General features: G+C 36.9%; 1 protein-coding gene across 1 annotated transcript in view; it reads left to right on the top strand.

The window, feature by feature from the left end:
- LOC105507699 (anoctamin-3) overlaps window positions 1-24,860 on the top strand; it is a 65,322-nt gene that overhangs the window by 12,817 nt on the left and 27,645 nt on the right. Inside the window, exons 4-6 of the mRNA XM_011936299.1 lie at window positions 13,148-13,184; window positions 23,218-23,329; window positions 24,021-24,078. Coding sequence (XP_011791689.1) covers window positions 13,148-13,184; window positions 23,218-23,329; window positions 24,021-24,078 — 207 coding nt within the window. The remainder of the gene's footprint in view (window positions 1-13,147; window positions 13,185-23,217; window positions 23,330-24,020; window positions 24,079-24,860) is intronic.

Here is a 24,860-nt window from a genome sequence, read left to right on the forward strand (position 1 = left end):
GTAGTTTAAGTCTAATTGTTTTTGTTGGTTTTCTATCTAGATTATCTATCTATTGTTGAGGGTGGGGTGTTGAAGTTTCCCACAATTGTATTGTAGTCTGTCTTTCTCTTCCTTTATATCTGATATTATTTGCTGTACATATTTGGGTGCTCTGGTGTTAGGTGCATATATATTTCCAATTGTTATACCCTCTTGTTGAATGAATGGATCCCTATATCATTATATAATGATTTTTTTTTTTTTTTGTCTTTTAACAGTTTTTGACTTACAGTCTATTTCATCTGATATAAGTATGGCTCTTCCTGCTCACTTTTGGTTTGCATTTGCATGGAATATCCTTTTCCATGCCTTCACTTTCAGCCTACCTTTGTCTTAATGGTGAGGTGAATCTTTTGTAGACAGCATACAGTTGGATATATATTTTTAATCCATTTGGCTACTCAGTATGTTTTAATTGAAGAATTTGTTCCATTTGTACTCAACAGTTATCATTGATAGATAAGGACTTACTCCTGCCATTTAGTTAATGATTTATTGGTTGTTTATAGATCATCTGTTTCTTTCTGTGTCTCTGTTTACCTCTGTGATTTGATGGTTTTCTGTGGTGCTATGCTTTGTTTTCTTCCTCTTTTCATTTGTGTAACTGCTGTAATTTCTTTCTTTCAGGCTACCATGGGGCTAACTTAAATCATCTTGTAGATATATTATTTTAAGCTGATAGTAACATAACTTTGGTCACATAAAAAATACCCTAGGCCGGGCGCGGTGGCTCACGCCTGTAATCCCAGCACTTTTGGGAGGCCGAGACGGGTGGATCACGAGGTCAGGAGATCGAGACCATCGTGACTAACACGGTGAAACCTCATCTCTACTAAAAATACAAAAATTAGCCGGGCGCAGTGGCAGGCACCTGTAGTCCCGGCTACACGGGAGGCTGAGGCAGGAGAATGGCGTGAACCCAGGAGGCAGAGCTTGCAGTGAGTGGAGATGGCACCACTGCACTCCAGCCTGGACGACAGAGCGAGACTCCGTCTCAAAAAAAAACAAACAAACAAACAGAAAAAAATACCCTAGACTTTTTCCCTCCCCTATAATTTATATTCCTGTCATTTAATTTTTACTTCTTTATCTATTAGGTGTTTTTAAGCCACTAATTCTGGCTGCTGTAGTTTTTTATTTGAATTTAAACCTTTCATAGTAGATGATTGAAAGTTTACATAGCACGGTTATTTCAATGGATTATTCTGAGTTTGATTTATGAATTTATATCTACTGTTAAGTTTTATGCTTTTACAAGTTTTCTTGACAATAATTATATTCTTTTTGTTTCCAATTGTAGCATTTTCTCTAGCATTTCTTGTAAGGCCAGTCTAGTGGTGATGAATTCCCTCAGCATTTGTTTGTCTAGATAGGCCTTTATTTCTCCTTCATTTCTGAAGGATAGCTTTGATGTATATAGTATTATTGCCTGACAGATTTTTTTTTTCCTTTCAGCACTTTAAATATAACAACCTATTTTCTTCTGGCCTGCAAAGTTTCTGTTGAGAACTCTGCTGATAGTCTAATAGGGCTTCCTTTATATATAACTTGAAAGTTTTTTCTTGCAGATTTTAGAATCTTCTCTTTGACTTTTGGCAGTTTGATTAACGAGTACTTTGAAGAGGATCATTTTGAGTTGAATCTAATAGGGGACTTTTGAGCTTCCTGAATCTATTCAGATATAAATACATCTCCCAATATTTGGGAAGTTTCTGTCTATTATTCTGTTAAATAGGCTTTCTGTGTCTTTCTCCACCTCTTCTCTCTCTAATAATCCTATAATGGGAACATTTGTTCACTTAATGGTGTTTCATAAGTCTCATGGGCTTTCTTTATTCTTATTTGTTTATTTATTTTTCTCTGACTGGGTTATTTTAAAAGACCTGTATTCAAGCTTAAAAATATATTCTTTGATTCAGTGTGTTGTTAGAACTGTCAATTGTATTTTTTGTTGTATTTATTGAATTGTTCAGCTCCAAGATTTCTGTTTGGTTCTTTTTTATATATCTTTTTTGTTGTTGTTGTATTTCTCATTCAGATCATTAGTTATTTTTCTGATTTCATTGAATCATTTGTCTGTGCTCTCTTGTATCTCACTGCATTTTCTTAAGATTATTATTTACAATGCTTTTTCAGGAATTTCATAAATGTTCTTTTCTTTGGGGTCTGTCACTAGAGACTTACTGTGTTTCTTTGGAGGTGTCATATTTTCTTGCTGTTTTGTGTTTCTTGTGTCCTTATGTTGATATCTGCACATCTAGTGTAAATTTCTCTTTCTGGTTTGATAGAATAGCATTTGTAGGAAGAAACTTTCTTTGGTAGGTGGTCCCAGAGGAGCTTTGGCTTTGGTTCTGAGTGGAGTCTGTAATGTGATTTTCATGCTGTTTCTTTAGCTACAATACTTGTCAGTGAAGTCTGTGATGTTGTCTCAGAAGCCTAGTGTATGGTTGACTATAAGGGCAATAATGTGGTTTTGCTTGGGGCTGGGGCAGCAGGCTGGATGTTAGCCAGACAAGGAAGCTGCAGAGGGCCAACAAGCTGTCTGGTGAGTTTCCTCCAGAGGCAGTGGCCATTTCCAGAGTGACTGTCAGAAGCCAAGCACAGGGTGCCAAGCACAGGTGCTCATGGGTGCAGTGGCACTGGGTGGTTTTGCAAAGTTCTGTCTGAAGGGACAGGATCACTCCAGGACCACCTGTCAGGCCATAGAGGAACATGCATGCACTTGAGCCAGGCAGGCTGTAGCAAGCTGTCCTGGGGATACTGCTGCTGCAGGACCCGCTTTCAGGCTGTACATGAACATATGCAGACACTGGGGAGGGGAGCCAGTCAGGTTGAAGCAGTTGCTTCTGGGGTGGATTCACCATAGGACTGGCTGTCAGGCTAGGTATAAGCACTCACAGGGTTGGCAGACTGTGCAGTGTAGGTGCACATGGATGTGATGGCTAGCAGGCTGTTCAGCAGCTTTCCTGCTCTGCAGGTTCACCTGTTTATTGGAAGGTTGTGACACATGCCACATGGGTTTGGATGCCAGGGTCTCAGTCTTCCAATCTGGCCTATGCTCTGGGCAGCTGAGGTCATGGTACTGTAGGCACTGTGGTAGTATGATGGCAGGGCCTGAGGAATGGAAAGTCGGTAGCTGCTGATCCCCAGGGCAAGGCACACTGTATACGTGGGTCCAGGTTCAAAATAGTACTGTACCATAGCAGCCTAGGTCACAGTGTGGGAGATGCTCACGGTGGGCTCTTACAATGAAGCAATGCAGTTGCACAGACCTCAGCTACTCTCCAGACTGGATTTGGATTTGAGGCCTCTAAGGATTAGGGTCTCTCCTGTAGCACGTATTGCTGGTGTTTGTGGTGGCAATGGGGACCACTGAGGATCTTTGGCTTATGTTTTCTCCATAGGAAGAAATCCCCCCCGACTCTGAGCTAATTCTGGTAAGGAAGAGACAGTGGTAGAGGTAGGGTATCTTCCTCTCTCTCTATGGTATCCTTGGTGTCTGTACTCCACATAGATTTTACCATTCCTCTGGTGCTGCCTAGCACACTACTTCAGTCACTTTAGTTACAATATAGTGGTTTATTTGTTGCTTTGGTTCCTTTTTGTTGGGGAAGGATGAGTGCCAGGTAATGGTAGTCAACCTTATTTCTGACATCACTCTCTACATTTCTATTCTATTCTATTTATATTATATTCTGTAAAAAGAATGTAACTTTTTCTGATGGTTTGAATATTTATCTCTGTATATAGGTGTTGATTTATAATCAGAAAAAAACCTTGCTTTTAAAACGTCCTACTATTTATATAAAATGAAGAACAAATTAGGAATGAAATACATTTTCTGTCTTTTTTTTCTTTACTTTATGAGTTATCCCTATAACCACAGCCATATAAGTAGCAACATTAGGCCACTTTTTGAGTTTTGTCTTTTGCCAAGTAAAGAAAAGAGTTATCAGTGGATGCAGCATCCCAGCACATATACACCATATTCCTTCTGTTCTCATGTGTGCTTCCCTCTCTCCCCTGGCTTTCACAGTACTATCCACGCTTCTGTCAGTATACACACACACACACACACACACACACGTTTTTCAGTTCTTCAATAGTGACTTTAGCAAAATCACTCGACTTTGGACAAAAGCAAAGCAGAAATTTCCTATTTGACCTGTGTAATGCTGGCGATATCATGTAACATCTATGAGCTGTAATTTCTGGATCTTTTAAATGAGGGAGATAAAAATAACACATAGGGATATTGAAAGATTAAATGAGTAACCTCTCTAGTGCATAAAAGATGGTAATAAATGTTAACTTTCTCTACACTTGCTGCCCTTCGATATTTTAAAATTTCATTTCCCTTTATAAGACTACCTATACTCATATTTCCAATCGCAAAATACCAACTTTTACTCTCCTCCATTTTCTTCATCTTTAAGTTTGATCATTTATTTCCCTTCAGTTCAAGATATGAAAACAGTGACAGTCTTTTCTTTTTTCTTGCTAAATTCTTTATATCACGTCTGCATTGATTGGTATTCATTTTCTACTCTTTTTAAAAAAGTTTTCTATTACCCATTCATAAATATTTAAATGCTCAGGGCCATCTTTGGAGAGAAAGAGAATCACTGTTTTGTATTTTTCCTTTCTATCAAATATGTCTAGTAATATGAAAAAGTTTTTAAACATATTTAATTAATTCATGCAGAAATCATACCACTATGATAATTTTCAGTAATCTTATTTTTAAAATGTCTTGCTCTTTTTAATGTCCTTTTAAGGTATGTAATTATTTTATCTTTTATAGCTATGAATTATAAAATCAGCACATTGATATTACAAAAAGTAGTGAAGTATAAAAACGTTGGAAATGCTAAATAAAAGCCACTTTCCTCGATTCATAATGCCACTCATCTCCCTTCTTACTGTAAACCTAATGGTACCTGTTGAGGTAATCAGTGTTAATGTAGGTTGGTACCAAAGTTATTGCGATTCTTGCCATTGAAAATAATGAAAATATTGAAAATAATGGCAAGAATCGCAATTACATTTGCACCACCCCCATAGTTTCATGTCCCTTAATTATCTTCTCCTCCCATTAATTATTATTACCTTTATAGAAACACCCTGTGTTTCTGTTTTATTGTTTTGTTTTGTTTGGTAATTTGTTGCAAAGATATACTGATCTTCAAAAACATCTTGAATAGATTAATGAACTGGCTTAATATTTTTGAAGACAGGGAAAGGAAAATGAAGAAGCCAAATATGGTTAAATAAGTTTTACTTTAGAAGGCAAGCATGACAGCTCCTAGAACAGAAACTCCAGATCCAAGATTCAGTACTTAGTTTCTACCTTATAAAATAACTATATTCTCAAATAAGCTGAAAACTTGTCAGACAGACCTCATGACAGAACCTGCATTTGAACAGAATGGGAGGTTTATCCTCAAATGTTTTCCTACAAAATAGTTCTTTTTTAAATTTTTTTAAAAATTTTTTTGAGATGGAGTCTCATTCTGTTGCCCAGGCTGGAGTGCAGTGGCGAGATCTTGGCTCACCACAACCTCTGCCTCCTGGGTTGAAGCGATTATCAGCCTCCCGAGTAGCTGGGACTACAGGCACGTGCCATCACACCAGGCTAATTTTTGTATTTTTAGTAGAGATGGGGTTTCACCATGCTGACCAGTCTGGTTTTGAACTCCTGACTTCGTGATCCACCCGCCTCGGCCTTCCAAAGTGCTGGGATTACAGACATGAGCCACTGTGCGCAGCCCAAAATAGTTCTTTATATTATCACTGACATTGCAGAAATCAAGATATGGCTGAAATTTTCATTGTTGAACCAGACTCCAGTTTTATATTATTCCAGTTACTTCTTAATGTTCAATCCCTTAAACTCTCACTCTTCTCCACCTCCTACCCCCTTCTCAGTTACCACACCTTCCCTGGAATCACAACTGGTTCTCATACCTTACGGCTTTCTCTTTCTCTTATAAGGTTCCAATACAACTTGCTCTTAAGTTATTTGTTTAATGGGGCTTAATGTATTATTTCCTCCAAAGCACTTGCATTTTACAGAAAACAAAGACTGAACTCAGAAGGCAAGTGAGGAGAGTATTATTTGAATCATAGAAGCAACCTTTTGAGAGCCTCAACATCCCACCAGCTCCACTTAATTGAATACTAGAACCCATGTAACTTCTTAATGCTATAAAACAATCATAGTTCCTGGAAGAAACCAGAAGCTACCTCCTATTTTTGTAAATATCTATTTCTACTTATTGGGCAATTTAGGATAAAGATTCAGGGATTTTGGGAAGTGGAATAGACCATAAATATTTCTCCTTTGCTTTTGCAACTAACTCAGGAGAAGATTATAAAATGAATTGAGTGCAAAGGAAGTGAACTATAATACAGCCAACATAAACAATGTAAGAAGATGGTTATATTCCTCAGATTTAATTAGTATAAAATAACAATGATCTTCTGAATTTATGCATTCTCTTTCTATTCAGGATGTTAAAGCACATCACAGATTATTAAATAGCCCTCTGATTCACCTGAATACACAGGATTAACCTGAGGATTTAATCAAGTAGGGCTAGATTAAAACCATTAATGTGAAATATTATACCATCAAAAGTATTCATTTAGAAAATGAAATGCTACCTTTTGTTATGCTATTTTCAGACCAAACAAAATAGACAGCTAATAAAAATATGCTTTTTGGTTGTTAATAGATTGACTACAGGATCCCTGTACCATCATTTTCTCCAAATGAAGGACTTAGATTAATATTTTATTGATCAAAATTGCTTTTCAAATATAATCCATGTACATGGGATTACAAAATATAGACATAGAAAAATAGTTTAAATCAGTCAGACTTTTTTTTTTTTTTTGATTAGGAACTTTTAACATAGTTCTGTTTCTGTACATAGCCAGAAACCTTAAACTAGTCCTTAATTATTTCTTTTATCTCCTTAACAGTCAGTGACTAACTGTTGCGAATTTTGCTTCTGTAACATTTTTCTTATTCATTTTTGCTCATCATCCTTGCTTCTCCTTCCTTAATTCAGCTAGTTGTCATTTTTAGCTTGGGCAGTTGCAGCGGGCTTCCAACTGGTTAGTCTTCCTGTCTCTAATCTAAACTCTTCCTGTCTCTAATCTAAACTCTTCCTATATCCCTTTCACAGGACTATTGGAAGAATCTTTTTTATATAGTAAATGCGATTACCATGTGCTTGAGGCTGTTTAATGGGTTTCTATTGTATTTACTGGGTATAAATTCTAAGTTCATTAGCCTGGCCTGGGAGGCCCTCCATTGTTTAAAACCACTTTTCCATTCTCTTTTTGGCAAAAATTGTCTCTTGCTACCTCTCTTTCTAATCACCCTGCACTCCAAGCTACAGAACCACTTTTGCTCGTCCCCCAGGGAACTTTGCTGTAACCCTGTCTCTTTCTCCACAGTGCTTCCTGGAATGCCATTCTTAATTTGTCTTCTTGGCGAATATCTCTTTATCTTTGAAAATTACAGTTAAGGGTCACTTCCTTCATAAAGCATTTTTTTCAATAACGTATGTAGAATTGAATTTTGTGTTTATTCTTCTCGCAGGGTGTTTGGACATTATTCCTCCAATCAGATTCTTCTGAAGAATTAAGCAATCCATTTTGTGAATATTCTTCTGTTACAGTGCTTAGGATATGTCATTTCTCCCATTATCAGAGTGTAAGCTCCTTATGAACAAGGACTGTAGCGTCCTCATTTTTGTATGTCCAAGTCTTTAAATAAATGCGAAATATTTTATTCACCACCTAGCATCTTGCTTACTGTATGTGCTCAAAATTATTTTTTGTTATTGGGATCATATTTTTAATGTATTTCAAGTTTGCAGTACTTATTTTAATTTACACTTATAACCAAAGACTATACATTTTCTAAACATTTCAAAATGGGTGGATCATAGCATTCCTAAATAAATATTTAACTGGGGAGAAAAATATGGGCTAAAACAATCAAAATTTGGTTACAAGTCCATCTTACAGGTCATGAAAGTAATTTAAAATAGTATTTTCTATTTTTACTACGCATCAAATGACCTGGAACACTTTTGAAAAACTAAAGATTCTTTTTTATTTTTAATTTTTTTGGTTTTTGAGATGGAGTCTCACTGTGTCTCCCAGGCTTGAGCGCAGTGGCAAGATCTCAGCTCACAGCAACCTCTGCCTCCCATATTCAAGCGATTCTCGTGCCTCAGCCTTCCAAGTAGCTGGGGGCACATCACCACATCTGGCTAATTTTTGCATTTTTTAGTAGAGACGGGGTTTCACCATGTTGGCCAGGCTGGTCTCGAACTCCTGACCTCAAGAGATCCACCCGCCTCGGCCTCCCAAAGTGCTGGGATTACAGGCGTGAGCCAACGCACCTGGCAAAAAAACTATACAGATTCATGAGTCCTGTTCAGAATCTCCTTTGTTGGGCTAAGAAATCTGTATTTAAAACAAATCATTCTAAGATACTCTCTAGTAATTCTTATCCAGCCAACTCTTCAAACAGCATTAGAAAATCATTAATTTAAGAGAGCTAAGGTAATTTCGATGCACAATCAAGATCAGAAATTACATCTTCCAAAATTAAATTACACATAATTTAACAATAATTAAAATATCAGTGTATTATTTTTAACATCCCTTTTTCAGGCATATAGCTAAACAACTACAAAGACAGAATTTGAAACCGAGAATTGCTCTTTCCTAAGCCTACCGTTTTTTTTCTTTATTTTGCTACCCTCAGAAAATGATATGCTACTTTAAGGTATCAAAAGTAGCATGGTACTATTGTATCAGGATATGTTACTAAAAATATTTTAATGAAAATTAAATATGCAAAATTATTCCAAAAATGCATATTCTTGTTGCTTGACAATTCAACTTTAACTAATTTTACCTGTTACAGCAGCATGACAGTTGCCTGGCCTCATGATTAAAGGGCAACTTTTAAGAAATTTATAGAAACATCAGAATAGAAGTACTCTTAGAGTCTGAAAAATCTGGAATTAGTCTAATTAAATCATTTCAGCATGGTGAAATTCTTTTAATCAAAAATTAAAATGTTATTAAAGTCAAATTTTATAAATATTAAATTAAATTTTATTAAAATTAAACTAAAATTAAAATTTTAATTAATTCTAATTAATTTTTAAATGAAATAATGAACTCCTTTTGGTTTTCCTCCTCTCATTTTAAAATCCATGTACCATGCACAGAGCACTCTATAACAAAAAAAGAAGAAATCCTATCTACATTTGGCTAATGTAAGTACTCCATGTAGGTTCTGGACTTTTCTCCTTTGTTGATCCATTGCCATCTCTAGAGTCCAGAGCATACATCCCTATACTTCTTTCACGGGCCTGATCACTGAAGGCCTCAAAATACACCTAACTTTCCTTAATACCTGGTTACCACTGGTTACCAATTACAATGCAAATAGGCTATTGTGGATTGGGATGGATCAAAGGGTTGGACCATGCATCTTAACCAAGAAAAGAGGTAATGTCAAACGACTCATCTCATAAGAGGATTGGCTTTTTAATAAATGTATTTGTTTAGTTTGTTCATGTCTATGTCCATAGTTTCTAGAAATTCAGACAAGTAGATTACTGGAAAATGGCAGGCTCTTTTCAATTCTGCAAAAGCTTGGAGTTTATTTTCACAGTGAAGGCTGAATTGTGGGGCCATGACTAAAAGACAAAAAGTTCTAAGACCCATGTAGAACCACCTATTATGCCCCCTCACAATAACCATGTCCTTTTCCTGCCTTTGCTGTTCTTTTTCTCCCAAACTGGTTTTTGCATAACACCCCAAACAAGGCATTACTGGGAAGATGGTGAAGTCTTAGCTGAGAATGAATTCTAAAATCCTTACCATGGCTTACTGTGCACTGCAAAAGTGTTTCCCTGTGAGATCGCAATGACTCATCTCTCACTACTTCACTGTCTTATTGCTGCCACTCCTTTCTCTCTAACTTCCCTGCCGTTCATGAAATACATCAAGTCCGTGCCAGTCTCTCAGCACTGGCATTCCCATTTCTGTGTCTCAAAGATACTTAGCTGAGATTTCTGCTTGGCTCCCTCCCTCATTGCATGCACTTCTCTGCTCAGATGCTACCCTCTTGAAGAGGCTTTTCTGAATACCCTATAAAACAGTACTCTGTGTCTACCAAAACTCTCTATCCGCTCTGCCTGCTTTATTTTCCCTCAGAGCACTTTTCATCTCCTAACCAATTACATATTTTTTTGCTGTTTATCTCTAGCCACTGAAATTTGAGTTCCATGAAAGTAGAGATTATGTCTTTTTGATTCAGGTTTGTTTGGTTTCTAAAACACTAACTGATGCACTAGAAATTGATAATGAATATATTAACCTAATTAATGTATATGAATAAGAGAATGTCAGCTTACTAAATGCGTCAGTGGCTGATTTTTTAAAGTATACGTTCTCCAACGTGTTACCGTGTGTGTGTGTGTGTGTGTGTGTGCGCGTGTGCGCGCCCGTGTTTGTATCAGGTAGTGCCTGGCCCTGAAGCCCTTTATCCTCTTCCCCAACAAGCATTTACTCTTTCCACTTTACACAATCACACACACATGCACACATTCACAGCTTGTTTCTACTGCCAAAGTGATTGCTGCCAGACAGCATAGAGTTGGATATATTTAAGTCATTATTTACTTTGTAGTCTGTAGTTTGAGATCTAACAATTCACTCTGCTTGAACTGATTTTGTAGCTCATCAGTGATGTTGCCAGTCAGCCATAGCATTTGGGCCTTGGATGATGCAGGTTTGCAAATACCCCAGAAAGTCTTCCAAAAGCATTATGGCATCTTTTGTAATTTATAACTTTCTTCCCAGTGTTATTGTAACCCCCTAGTGCATCAGTTGCAGATATTTCCATCCTAAGTTTGCAGAGTGATTCTATGTGCTAGATATTAAGACAAAAATTTGAACAGGACTGGGCGTGGTGGCTCATGTCTGTAATCCTAGTACTTTGGGAGGCTGGGACGGATGAAGAATTCGAGACCAGCCTGGGCAACATGCCCAAAAGCCATCTCTGAAAAAAAAAAAAGAAAGAAAGAAAATGAGCCAGGCATCATGGTGGTGTGTACCTGTGGTTACAGCTACTTACTATGGAAGCTGAGGTGGGAGGATCACCTGAGCCCAGGAAGTTGAGGATGTAGTGAGCTCTGATCATGACAGTGCACTCCAGCCTGGGTGTTAGAGTGAGACTTTGTCTCAAAAATAAATAAATAGTTAAAAATGAAATCGTTTATGTGACAAGGCACAATGTAGGTGGTGCTAGACAACCATGATAGTCAATCCTGACTTTGCTACTTGCTTAGTAGAGTTGTCTCACCACTAAGGTGCCTGACATTCTAGGACTCAGTTTCTTCTTCTGTAGAATGGGAATCATTCTATAGAATGGGGATCTATGTAACAAAATTGTTGTTAAGGAATAATAATACATGTAAAGCACTGTTTGGCACAAGCCAAATGGCAATTATTTAACTAGAACTAACTTTCAATCCCCACAAAGGAACTCAACTCAGTGCTAGAGTCATAGTGGGTGCTCAAGTACTATTTTTTGGGCGATCGAGTCTATCCTATTGTACTCCTTGGAGACCCTGCTATGTTTATCTCACTTAATAAATAGGACATGGAAAAGAACCCGTTATAGTAGGAATCACTTGGTGTTCATGAGTTCACAGTAATCGTATCCTAAAATTTGAAAATTATAGTTTGTGTATAGCTAAAACAAAAACAAAGACAAAAAACCTGCACTAGGAGGAGAATCAGAGTATTGTACTCAGTGTAATCTTTCTGTCTCCAGATAACACTTTAAATCTTAGGAAGGGGCAGATTTAAATCACAGCTAAGATGAGTAATGACAGTCATTTTACTGAAAGAACTGTCAGAGAAGGTGAACAACTTTTAATATGTCCAGATGCATACTTTTAATTTTTCATACCAACAGGCAAAGTTATTGGAAATGATAATCTAAACAATATTTTATGGAATTATGTGGTTATGAGGTAATAGTCACATGCACATACATATACCCACAAGTACTTCTGTCTATAGTGAATACTTTCCCAACTATATTTACTTGGAATATTGTGAAATGTATGCCCTTTCCTTGAGTCTATGTAAATATTGGTCAGAGTATACAGCAGAAGGGAAAAGATGGCAGAAGAGGAAAAATATTATCAGAAAAATCTATTGTGACTTACAGATTCAACAGATTTGACTTATGCATCTGTTTTAAATAACTACAAAAACAGATTTGTTCTTTACAAATACAAATGTATACAGTCTTTTGTCATAGTTTAGAAATTTCTTTATCAGTAGTACAGAATTCAGACTTCTACTTCACCTTCCAGTGTAGTAAAAAAAACTATGATTTTTTTTTTTTTTTTTTTTTTTTGAGATGAAGTCTCGCTCTTGGCGCGATCTCCGCTCACTGCAAGCTCCGCCTCCCAGGTTCACGCCATTCTCCTGCCTCAACCTCCCCAGTGGCTGGGACTACAGGCGCCTGCCACCACGCCCAGCTAATTTTTTTGTATTTTTAGTAGAGACAGGGTTTCACAGTGTTCGCCAGGATGGTCTACATTGCCTGACCTCGTGATCCGCCTGCCTTGGCCTCCCAAAGTGCTGGGATTACAGGCGTGAGCCACCTTGCCTGGCCAAAAAACTCTATAATTTTGAGCTTAAATCTCAGCTCAGCCATTGATTAGCTGAATGACTTTTAGGGACTTTTTCTCATTTCTTGATTTACAAAATGAAAATGAAGATAGCTACCAGAAAAAATTCATTATTACAGATTACAAGTGTATCTACACACACATATATGTTCACTCACATTTACATTCACATGTATATCAATTTCATTCATGTATGTATATATAAAACCTTACATGCTAAGTTTCAATACGTTTCTATTTAATGTAAAATATAACCACTGTATAACATACATTATAGATTTTTTTTCAAATAGTGTAAATACCAGCCTTTTCCAAAAGAGAAGAATAATGTTCACTATGTATTCTCTTTATTTCAGGCTTATGAAAAAATTGCTTACCTCCTCACCAATTTAGGTAAGTCCATTTTTCTTCACTCTTTAGTCAGAAAATAACATATGGGCATGTCAATCTGTAGTTAAATTATCTAATGTAGCATTTTAGTAACTGCAATTATTTAAGTATTTACCAATAAAAAGGAAGGGGTAGTACAGGAAGTTGATCTATATTGAATAATAAGAGAGAGGCAATGCATGTACTTATAAATATTTTTACTAGAAATCAGCACACCTACTTCTTCCTACTTAGGAGTGCTTGCTTCTCCAACTTTTCAGTTCTTCAGGTTTTTCCTCAATATTTATTATTTATCAAAGTGTTATACTACATGTACACATTTTAAAATCCAAAACAGTATTAAGAAATTTACAATGAAAACCAGTCCTTTACCACATCACCCATTCCTAGTTTCTATGCCAAGGAACTACTTTTTAACTGTTTTTCCTTCCTTTTCTTTTTTTTTTTAATAGAGTCTTGTGCAATCGCCCAGGCTGGAGTGCAGTGGTGCCATCTCGGCTCACTGCAAGCTCCGCCTCCCGGGTTCATGCCATTCTCCTGCCTCAGCCTCCCGAGTAGCTGGGACTACAGGCGCCTGCCACCACGCCCGGCTAATTTTTTGTACTTTTAATAGAGACAGGGTTTCACCGTGTTATTCAGGATGGTCTTGATCTCCTGACCTCATGATCAACCCACCTCGGCCTCCCAAATTGCTGGGATTACAGGTGTGAGCCACCACGCCTGGCTACATTTTAACATTTTTATCTGTTTTTTTTTTTTGTTATTTCCCACCGTGTTTCCATGTAATATCCTTCTATTGCCATTATTGGATTTTATCTTTTGATAGCTATTGCCTTCCCACTATAAAAGTGTGAATTATTAAGACTTAGGTCTTAATGTTCCCTGCAGTGCCCTGTCCCCTCACACTCCATCTTTCATTATCTGATAAACACAGTTATTTCTCCTCCTTCCAAGGTGGATATATCAGCATTTTTAGCCAAATTAATCATTAGTCTTCATATCAGTATGTCTCTGTAACTATTTTCATACCTACAGCATGGTATATTCTATAATTGTGTATGTGTTTTGTACCATTTCTGTATTTTTTAAGCTAATAATGACCCCTTTTTTGCTTTTTTTTAACATACTTTTCTTTATCCCAAAGGTTTTGCCAAGACTCTTACATTTTCTCTGAATATATTCAAACACATCAAGTATTATACAAACTTGATTTTCTTCTTAGAGTTACCCTCTCAAGCTGTCTCCTCCAAACTAGATGGATTATTTTCTAGGCTTGTAGCCAACTGCATCTAGACTTAACTTTCATAAGCACTCTGGGAATTCCTTTTATATTTTTCTATAATTTGGATACTATTTACTAAATTCTCTGTCTTATTCCTTCTTGGCTCAATTCCTTATTTTGCTATTTATGAGTAAGCTTCATAAAACTTTGTGTATCTGAAAATGTCTCTATTCTAGCCTCAAACTTGATATCCAGTGTTCCTGGGTATGAAATTCTATGTTAGAAATACTGACCCCTTTGAATTTTGAAGGAACTTCATTTTCTTCTGGATTCCAGCATTGTTACTGAGAGCTCCTTCACCATTCCTATTCGCAGTCCTTTGCACAGGACCTGTTTTGATTTTTTTTTATTTGTTTATACTCTAGCATAATTTTGAATCTTTTCTCATTTTGAGATTTCACAATGATGTACTTTGGTGGAAACCTTTTATCATCTGTTATGCCGGATACTTAGTGCATCCCATCAATTATTGATATCCACTGTGTCCTTTGGGAAGTAGACACTGAGATGGAGTTTGTAATGCAAGAGATTTCTTAGGGGAAAACTCCTGAGGAAGGGAGCAGGATTGGATAAGAAGAGCCTCAGACGGCCGGGCGCGGTGGCTCAAGCCTGTAATCCCAGCACTTTGGGAGGCCGAGACGGGCGGATCACGAGGTCAGGAGATCGAGACCATCCTGGCTAACCCGGTGAAACCCCGTCTCTACTAAAAAACACAAAAAAACTAGCCGGGCGAGGTGGCGGGCGCCTGTAGTCCCAGCTACTCGGGAGGCTGAGGCAGGAGAATGGCGTGAACCCGAAAGGCGGAGCTTGCAGTGAGCTGAGATCCGGCCACTGCACTCCAGTTTGGGCGACAGAGCGAGACTCCGTCTCAAAAAAAAAAAAAAAAAAAAAAGGAAGAGCCTCAGACAACAATGCAGATCTGATGGTTTTAACCAATCCAATGGAGAGCTCTAGAACAAATATTTCAAATAAAGATTTAGAGGAATCTAACATTGGATATAATTGAGTATAATTGGCCAAGACCTAGTACCCCTGTCATTCTGAGTCACTGGTTGGTTGTTGCTTGGGAAGAGCAAGACCTGAGCATAAAAGCTGAGGCATAGGATGAGGGTGGAAACAGCTGGAGGCTGTCAGCTGACTGTACTCCTTGCACCTGAACAGCAAGTTCTTACTGAGGGGAAATCCTAGTGGCAAACTTCCACTGCTGCCATAATCTGAAAACTCAGAAACTTCATTTCCAGGAAATTTTTGTATATTCTTTGTTAAATAATATCCTTCTTTTAAAAATCTTTCTGAAACTCTTTACGTTCAGATGTTTCTTATCATATTCAATAGTTATTTTTTTTCTTTCTTCATTTTCTGTGATTTTTGTTGGGATTTCTTCAAGATAACCTCAATCTTATCTTCCAAGTATTCTCGTGAATATTTTATATTGGCTCATGCTTTACATTTTCTAGAGTTATTTCCTGTTCTCTGATGTCCTTTTTCTATGTCATCCATTTCCAGCCTCACAGATGCAGTGTCTGAAGTAGGCAATATAATGTAATTGTTAAGAGCGTCAGCTCTACAGGGAGAATGCATGAGTTGAAATCTTTGCACCATAACTTACATTATCAGTAGTTGCACAGTAATAATCAATTATTTTATTCTCTTGGTTTCTCAAATTCTTTTATATATATATATACATATACATATACATACATACAATGAAATAGTGTCCGTGCTCTGGAGCTAACATTGGAGAAACAATGTTGTGAAAGGGGAAAACAGCAGGCTTTGGAGCTGGATATAGCAATGAACATTTGGATTGCCCCATTATGACTGTGTAACTATCAGCAAGCTTTTTCCTCTCCCTGTTCTCTCTTCTTCTCCACTCCTCCTCTTCTTCCCACTCTTTCTCCTCCCTCTGCTTCTCCTTCTTCTTTACTTTTTGGGTCTTCGGTTCCTCACTGGTAAAATGACAATAATAATAGTTCCTATTTCACTATTGTATGTTGGCTGCCTGACACATGACAGGTGGTTCAATAAATAGCAATGATCCAGTTCATTATTCTTTCAACCCTTTGAGCTGCATTTTCCTTAGTTGGGTAACAAAGCACTAGCTCTGTTCCTTACATTCATTTGCTTTTAAAGTACCCTATACCCAGGATTGAAGCAAATCTAAGGAGAATGATTTGGGGAAATCATAATTAATAGTAGGAAACAGAACAGTTATATGTGCTAAGTACCAAGAAATGTCAAAGTTTTCACTTGATATTTGATTTTTTCCTCTATAACCCGGTGATGATTTATGTCTGTTGATTCGTCATTTAACTAATAATGGACTATATTAGTTTAAATGAATAAAAATATTGATAGTTTGATTAAAATAATAGAATCTATGTTGTGTCTCTCTGTGTGTGTGTGTGTGTGTGTGTGTGTGTGCGCGTGCCTGACATTATATTCTGTTTAATTTTTGGCTGTGCTAATTTGTGCTTCAAAACACAAATGAAAAATTAAGTTTTACTTCTCAGAAGAGGTCATATGCTATTTAAATAATTTTTTAAAACTTTCTGTTTCTTGATTTATTTTTTCCAAATATTTTCAAAAACCACAAAGCAAAAAAGATAAAGCTTAAATTCTATTACATTTGTTTTTTAACATGGGAAAAATGAAAAGCATTTACTTCAAAGTGATTTTTTTGAACTTTGGGTTCATGGTTGTTGAGAATTAGATCAGGATGGCTGTTAGTTCTTAATAATGAACTGTCTATGTTAAAGATAAATTGGGATTCAAAGGAACAAATTAAGCCAACTAATGAAAAGAGTTCTGACTTTGTCAAACAGGGGTCAAAAGTACCTCACAGTGTTACAGTCACAACACACAGTAACTTTCTACTATACACACTATTAATTCCAAGGAACAGAGAAATTAACAGTAAAAAGCAAGGACTAATTACCTTACTGGGTGACTGCATCTCATAACTAGCTTTTCATCCATAACTAGCTTCATTAGGTAAAAAGTAAGAGATATTTTGGCCAGAAATACATTATCCTAGAAATAGCACCTATATCCTTAGTGTTCAGGATTTGATTCCTCCTCTGAGTTAAAAGCCAATTCAAAATGATCCACAATGTGCTATATTTGTGAATGGAATGGTGTTGAAAAATAAAAGTTTTCTTCCTGGCGGCATAGACCCTAGATTAAACCTCAAAGTTATCATCATTGCAGTAACTTTCATTGTTTCAGTTTTTCTTGGCACATAGCCATTTACTCCAAAGTTAGTAGCTCAGGACAACAACTTATGATTTTTAATTATCCTACAATTTAGATTAGGCCCTGCTATGTGATTTTTCTCCTCCATGTGGTGTCTGCTGGGGCTGGTGTGTAAGAGGTCCTCTTCAATCACATCTGTTTCCTCATACGGAATTATTGGGATAGCTGGTGTCTTCCGCCTTCTTCTCCTCTATGTATCTCTACCTGCCTAGCTTGCTTATAGCAGTATAATAGGACATCTTACATGTCAGCTGGCTTCCAGGAAGGCAAGCCCCTATACACAGGTGCTTCTGCTTGCATTTTACTTGCATATCCAGTCTCCTCTTGGTGAAGGCAAGTCAGAATCAAGGTTGGAGGCAACTACACTAGGGTATGTATACTTGGAGGAGTGGTTCACTGTGGACGCAGGTTTAAATGCAACCAGTGTAACAATCCTCCACTTCTAGCAAAATGCCTTTCTGCTGGGAACGTTGTAATCTTCATCAGAATATGTAAAGCAACTGAGTAGCACTCAACATGTCTCCAACTTGGTACATAATCTTACTACCATTTAGAATGATTTCTCCCAGTAAAATCTTAGTAACCTTTTCTGATATCAGAGCTTGCTTCTGTGAAACCTTTGTTGACTTCTTGATCCTTCACTCTACAATGTTCCTTTAGCTGTTTGTGATTCCTTTCATTACTGCATCTATTACATTATTCTGATCTATTATCTATCTAATCTATCTATCTATCTGTCTATAAAAAATTCTTACAGCCAAGAAATGAATGTACTTACTTCTGATTCTTTCAATCCTTAGGTACAAAGTTTGGCATGCATTCATTCATAAAAGAAATATGTGTGGAGGACCTAATATTTTAGACAACGTGATAGGGAGACAGACCATTAGACTATCAAGGTGCATTATTTCTTTAATAACCTGTTGAATTAAACCTGCTATTTTTTGTTTCTTTTGAGACAGAGTTTCACTCTTGTTGCCCAGGCTGGAAGGCAATGGCACAATCTTGGCTCACCGCAACCTGCACCTCCCAGGTTCAAGCAATTCTCTTGTCTCAGCCTCCCGAGTAGCTGGGATTACAGGTGTGCACCACCACACCTGGCTAATTTTGTATTTTTAGTAGAGACAGGGTTTCTCCATGTTGGTCAGGCTGGTCTCGAACTGCCAACCTCAGGTGATCCACCCACCTTGGCCTCCCAAAGTGCTGGTATTACAGGCATGAGCCACCACACCAGGCCTAAATCTGCTATATTTTATCTAGGAATTTCCAATGAGATTTTAAGTAAAAATAGTTTGTAGATTTTTACTTGCCCTGTCTTTGAGGGGTTTTAGTGTCAGAAATTATGCAAATCTCACAAATAACAAGGAGATAGGTTCAGTCCCCATACCATAGCATCAAGTGTAGATAGTATCAAGTGTAAATAGTATCAAGTCTGCTCCAGTATGACATAGCAGCCCAGTACACACTTGTCAGAAGAGTGGATGAAAAACTAATAATCATAAATATATTAAGAATGGCCCACAAATAAATGGTTGAATATAACATTTAGAGGTATGTGGTTCTCCTTATATAATTAAGAATTGTAAAAAACAGAGCTTAAAACTTTAATTTTCTTGACAATGTTTTAAAGTATTATTTGTCTTCACTGGCATTTCTCACAGGACAATTTGGAGCACTTTACATCTTCAGTTTGGCCTCTCATAGAAGGGTCACTTTAGTTGGCCACATAGATTCCTGCATTATTGTCGCTTGACATTAATCAGGAAAACATGAACTTTCAGAGAAAGTCTTATTTTGGGAGGTTGAAGTCTATTACTGAATCCTATTTTAGGATATCCAAACTACCCAAACACTTCTCTTGTGTACATGTGGCTTTTATTCTCACACAGTTTTATAAAAACCAGTTTATAAGGCATTTAGATAATTATGTACTCTTTAGTTTGTTACAGGCCTAACCACTCGTTACTGTATTAAACCAAAACTCTCTCCCCTTAATTGTTAAGTTTTTGGGCCTTGAAGGCATTTAGTCTTATGCTACTAGACTTAGTCGAGATACAGTTTTATTTTCTTTTATTAAATGGTTGAGTAAGGAATTCTGTGGTAAATTTATAAATGAAAGTGGGTTATAGTGTCCTTGCATTGGCCTTGTTATGCTATGCTGTGTTAAGTCAGTATAACATTAGTCTTACCAAGCAAGTTGAATTACTTTAATTATTTTACATTTTTCTGAAATATACAAAAGGCAAATTTGTTATCTAATTAGAGTTTCATAGAATCAACCCATGTGACTATCCAGGCATTATGTCATTCTGAGGTAGATGTTTACTTTTTTTTTTTTTTTTTAGTTAATGCACTGGTAATTAGTTTTTTGAAGAGTACCTACTTATTTCTGAGCCATGTTTTCAAAAGCCCTATTTGTGTAGGTAGTTGTTTATTATATATAAGTGTTTTTTCAACTGAAAATTATTGATAGGATGTTTAGCAATGTTAATCTCTTCAGTGCAGTGTTTATACATCTTTTATTTGGGGTGGTGGACTCTTCTCTCCTTTCTTATAACTGGACTTCATAAATGTTAGTCAATATTACATGTTCAAGAATCATTCTATCTATTTTATTGAAGATTTTAAAACATTTTATTGTTGATTTTTACTCTTTCATTTTACTTTATTTCTGTGTATTTTATTGTTCTTGTAGCTTCTTTGAAGGAAAAACTAAAATATTTGTTTCTATATAAGGCAATATTTATACATTAAAAATAAATAAAATAGTGAGAATCATGATCAATATAACAAATGGAGAAGAAAAGATAAAACAAATCATTAAACAAATTTTAAAAAGTGTTTGTATTTATCTCCAGATCTATCTATCCATCCATCTTTCAATTATCTGTAAGAATAATTGCCATTTGAAAACTGGGACACAGATTGAACTTCAAAAAATAAAATCCAGCTAGATGATAATGAAAAGAAACACAACTACATTTAAAAAGCTGAAAAATGACTGACACTCGTGGAGTAAGAGCATATATCAAGAAAATAGTAACAATAAAATCAAATGTCACCAGGTTAATATTAGGGAAACTAGAGGGAAAGAGGAATACTTCATACTAGTAAATGAACTAACATGTCAGTATAATAATCATGATCTCTACGCGTTTTTAACAAGCTTTAAAATACAGATAGCAAAAAAATGATAGAAAAGAACTGAAAAATCCGTAGTCAAAACATAAGTAAAGATATACAGTATTTAAGCCAGGCATGGTGGCTCATGCCTGTGATCTCAGCACTTTGGGAGGCCGAGGCGGGAGGATCATTTGAGGTCAGGAGTTCAAAACCAGCCTGGCCAATATGGCGAAACCCTGTCTCTACTGAAAATACCTCCCCACCAAAAAAAGTTAGCCAAGCGTGGTGTGTAATCCCAGCTCCTCTGGAGGCTGAAGTAGGAGAATCACTTGAACCCGGGAGGTGGAGGTTGCAGTGAGCCAAGATCACCAAGCTACAATCCAGCCTGGATGACAGAGTGAGACTCCATCTAAAAAAAAAAAAAAGATACACAGTGTTTGACTATCATATCTAACAACCTTCTTTAAAAATGTGTACAAACCAGACCGGATGCGGTGACTCACTCCTGTAATCCCAGCACTTTGGGAGGTTGAGGTGGACAGATCACCTGCAGTCAGGAGTTCGAGACCAGCCTGGCCAACATGTTGAAACCCCATCTCTACCAAAAAGTACAAAAATTAGCCGGGCATGGTGGCACATGCCTGTCATCCCAGCTACTCAGGAGGCTGAGGCAGAGGTTGTAGTGAACCGAGATTGTGCCATTGTACTCCAGCCTGGGCAACAGAGTGAGACTCTCATCTCAAGAAAGAAAAAAAAAAAAAATATATATATATATATAATGTATATATTTTATATATATAATACATGTCTATATGTATACACACACACACACAAACCATATGCCCAACAGGAAAACAAATATTATTTTCATGCACTTGATACATTGACAAAACTTATCTACACAATTTAGCCGCAAATGACATCGAAACTTTTTGCCTCAAAGCAGAAATCAGGCAGGACACATTTGTGGACAATGCTGAAATAAAATTAGAAATGAAGAACCAAAAATAATCTACACAATAAAAATTACCTAAAAATCTACATCCTCTTTTCTAAATAAGTTTTGTGTTAATAAACTAAATTTATAAACTAGAGAGAAACAACAGTGAAAGCATGACATGTCAAAACCTGTGGGGACAGGTTCTTACTGACTGTTCTTACTGAGGCACACTTGCCAGTCACCTTCTGGGTGGCCCACGGACCCTTCCTACTTTTGGCACCTACCACCTTTGAACTTGGAGTTCCCCAGGACCTCTTTCTTCCTCCTTCCATGTGATTGGGCTCGTGCATACGTTTAGCTTGTTTTCCTTAAAGGAGATCCTATTATCTATCTTGACTGAATTCTTCAACTACGTTAAAATATGTGTTAGATGAGACATTTCTATTTTCTATCACTCATTTGAGTACTAGATAGGAGCTAAGGCTGCAGTACATAAGGCTGTCCTTATTTTTTTCTTTTAATCATTATAAAACCATAAGATGTTAGAGTTGACGGGATTTTTATAAATCATCTTGTCTAAATCCCTTATTCTACAGATGACAAAACTGACTGCAAAAAAATGCGAAGAGACCTGCCTGAGATTACGTGCCAGTCAGGTGTAAGGCTGAGATAAGAGCTCAGCTCTCCTGACTGATATAGCCCTCTTTTCTCTTTACCATTCCACTTGTGTCTGTACACAAAATACTCATTCTTCAAAGAACTCTGTGGACAGTTTAGACCCTTATATTGAGTATAGACAGTTTGAGTGAATGATTGATCCATTAGGTATAGTTACTGCTAAATGATGATAGCAGAGAGACTCCTGAAAATCTTCATGTATTAATAACTTACTTTTGTAGCTGTGGGGAAAATCCAAAGATTTTCTTATGAAGTCCTTTCATCAAGTGTGAACAGTAGATATTATTCACATTTTACAGATACAGATGCTAGAAATCAGCAAAACTAAGTGCCTCATAGAACTAAAAAACTTGGCCAAGTGTGGTGGCTCACGCCTGTAATCCTAGCAATTTGAGGGGCCGAGGTGGGCAGATTGCCTGAGGTCAGGAGTTCGAGACCACCCTGGCCAACATGGTGAAACCCCCACTTCTACTAAAAACAAAAAATTAGCTGGGCATGGTGGTGGGCACCTATAATCCCAGCTACTTGGGAGGCTGAGCCAGAAGAATTGCTTGAACCCAGGAGGCACAGGTTGCAGTGAGTCAAGATTGTGCCACTGTACTCCAGCCTGGGCAATAGAGTGAGACTCCATCTCCAAAAAAAAAATTAAATAAATAAATAAATTTAAAAAAAAAACCTTAAACTTGGGGTTTCTGACTCCATATTCGGAGTCTTGACATTCACCTCATCTATGTCAATGTACCCTGTGCTCCTTTTAGAATATCCTCGAACAGAATCTGAGTGGGAAAACAGCTTTGCCCTGAAGATGTTCCTCTTCCAGTTTGTCAATTTAAACAGTTCCATCTTCTATATCGCATTCTTTTTGGGAAGGTAAGTCAACTTTTTGTACATTATCTTCACAGAGTCAAAAACATAGTCAATAGTTTAATTGACAATTACTGTTCTCACTCAAATGATTTCTGACAGCCACCAGCAGTTAAAGTTGGCACAAAAAAATAAATCCTATTTGCTGCATTTTAGTTGAATTGTGTCTGTTTCGTCATCAGTAACAGTTTTGTTAAAGAAGAAAAGAATTTTTGTGCAACCTTGGGTTATAATTCCTTAATGTGGAAACCCCTTCTATCATCTTAATGTTTTTCCACCTTTAATGCAAAATACGAAAAAAGCAGCATAGTAAACTAACGCTTCTGCTTTGCCATATGCTTAATACTCCATCCAGTGCCGTGGAAACATACTGAAGATAGAAACATTTTGGACCAAACAATGCAGTAGGTTATTGTAATAGTCATTAACTAGGTCAACAAAACATTAAGACTCTATGTGAGGGTCGGAAATGTCATCCAGTTGGTTTGTGGGTACTTTCTTGACCCATTAATTCATGCATCACTTTTTCCTTTATAAGTCAGATACTTTGATGTTTAACATAGCAGAAGTCAACTGGGGACAGATTGCACCAGTGAACATTTATGTCTACCCACACATGCACTCGTCGTGATGCCTTAGTAGATGTTCTTCAGTGATCCCCACTTAAATGCTAATGAACTAAAATGTCTTTTTACAGATTCGTAGGCCACCCAGGAAAATACAATAAACTTTTTGACCGGTGGAGACTGGAGGAAGTAAGTAACTTTGGGAGTGTGGGTGCAGGAATGGGCACAGATTTGAGCCAGTTCCTGTGGGAGGAAGGGAACTGAAGAAAGGAGAAGTTCAGGGAAGTCTATGGATATTGAAGACACATTGTTCAGAAAGGAAGCAACCACATCTTTTCAAAAAAGAGGGTGAACTGAAAAGTTAAACCCCAAGATTCTCACCTCAGCTCTCTTTATTTTTTTAATCACCTTAATTTCTTGTATTTACAGACCCCAGGAATTTAGCTCCAGTAAGTTTCCTTTTTTTATTGGAAATTATTATTATTTATTGGGTACATTTTCAAACTTTTAAATATGTTAGGTTTCCTTTTAGTCCAAAAGACATCATTCTGGAAACACCAACATGTAATTATGTAAAAGTACCTGCCCTAAGACTCGTATTTCTTTATTGATTTACAATATGTTTGTTGTAAATATGGAAAAACTGCCCAGGAGTAGCATTGCTGGGTTACAGGATAAGCATATTGTATATTTTCACTGAGACTGAGAAATGGGCCTCCAAATGCCACCCCTACCTAGACTGTATGAGCCTGCTTCTTCAGTATTTAGCCAATGGTAGAATTTTCACTTTTTCCAATCTAATAGCCAATGATTTTAGTTTCTGTAATTATGAATGAGATAGATAATATTTTTCATATTTTTCTTGAACATTTTAGTTTTCTGTTCATAGCCTTGAAGAACAGGGCATAACAATAAAACATAATGAATATTTTATCTTTGGAGACTGACAGTCTATATTCTAATGCTGCCCA

The sequence above is a fragment of the Colobus angolensis genome, unplaced genomic scaffold, assembly GCF_000951035.1.
Source record: "Colobus angolensis palliatus isolate OR3802 unplaced genomic scaffold, Cang.pa_1.0 Scaffold152, whole genome shotgun sequence".
Lineage (NCBI taxonomy): Eukaryota > Metazoa > Chordata > Mammalia > Primates > Cercopithecidae > Colobus > Colobus angolensis.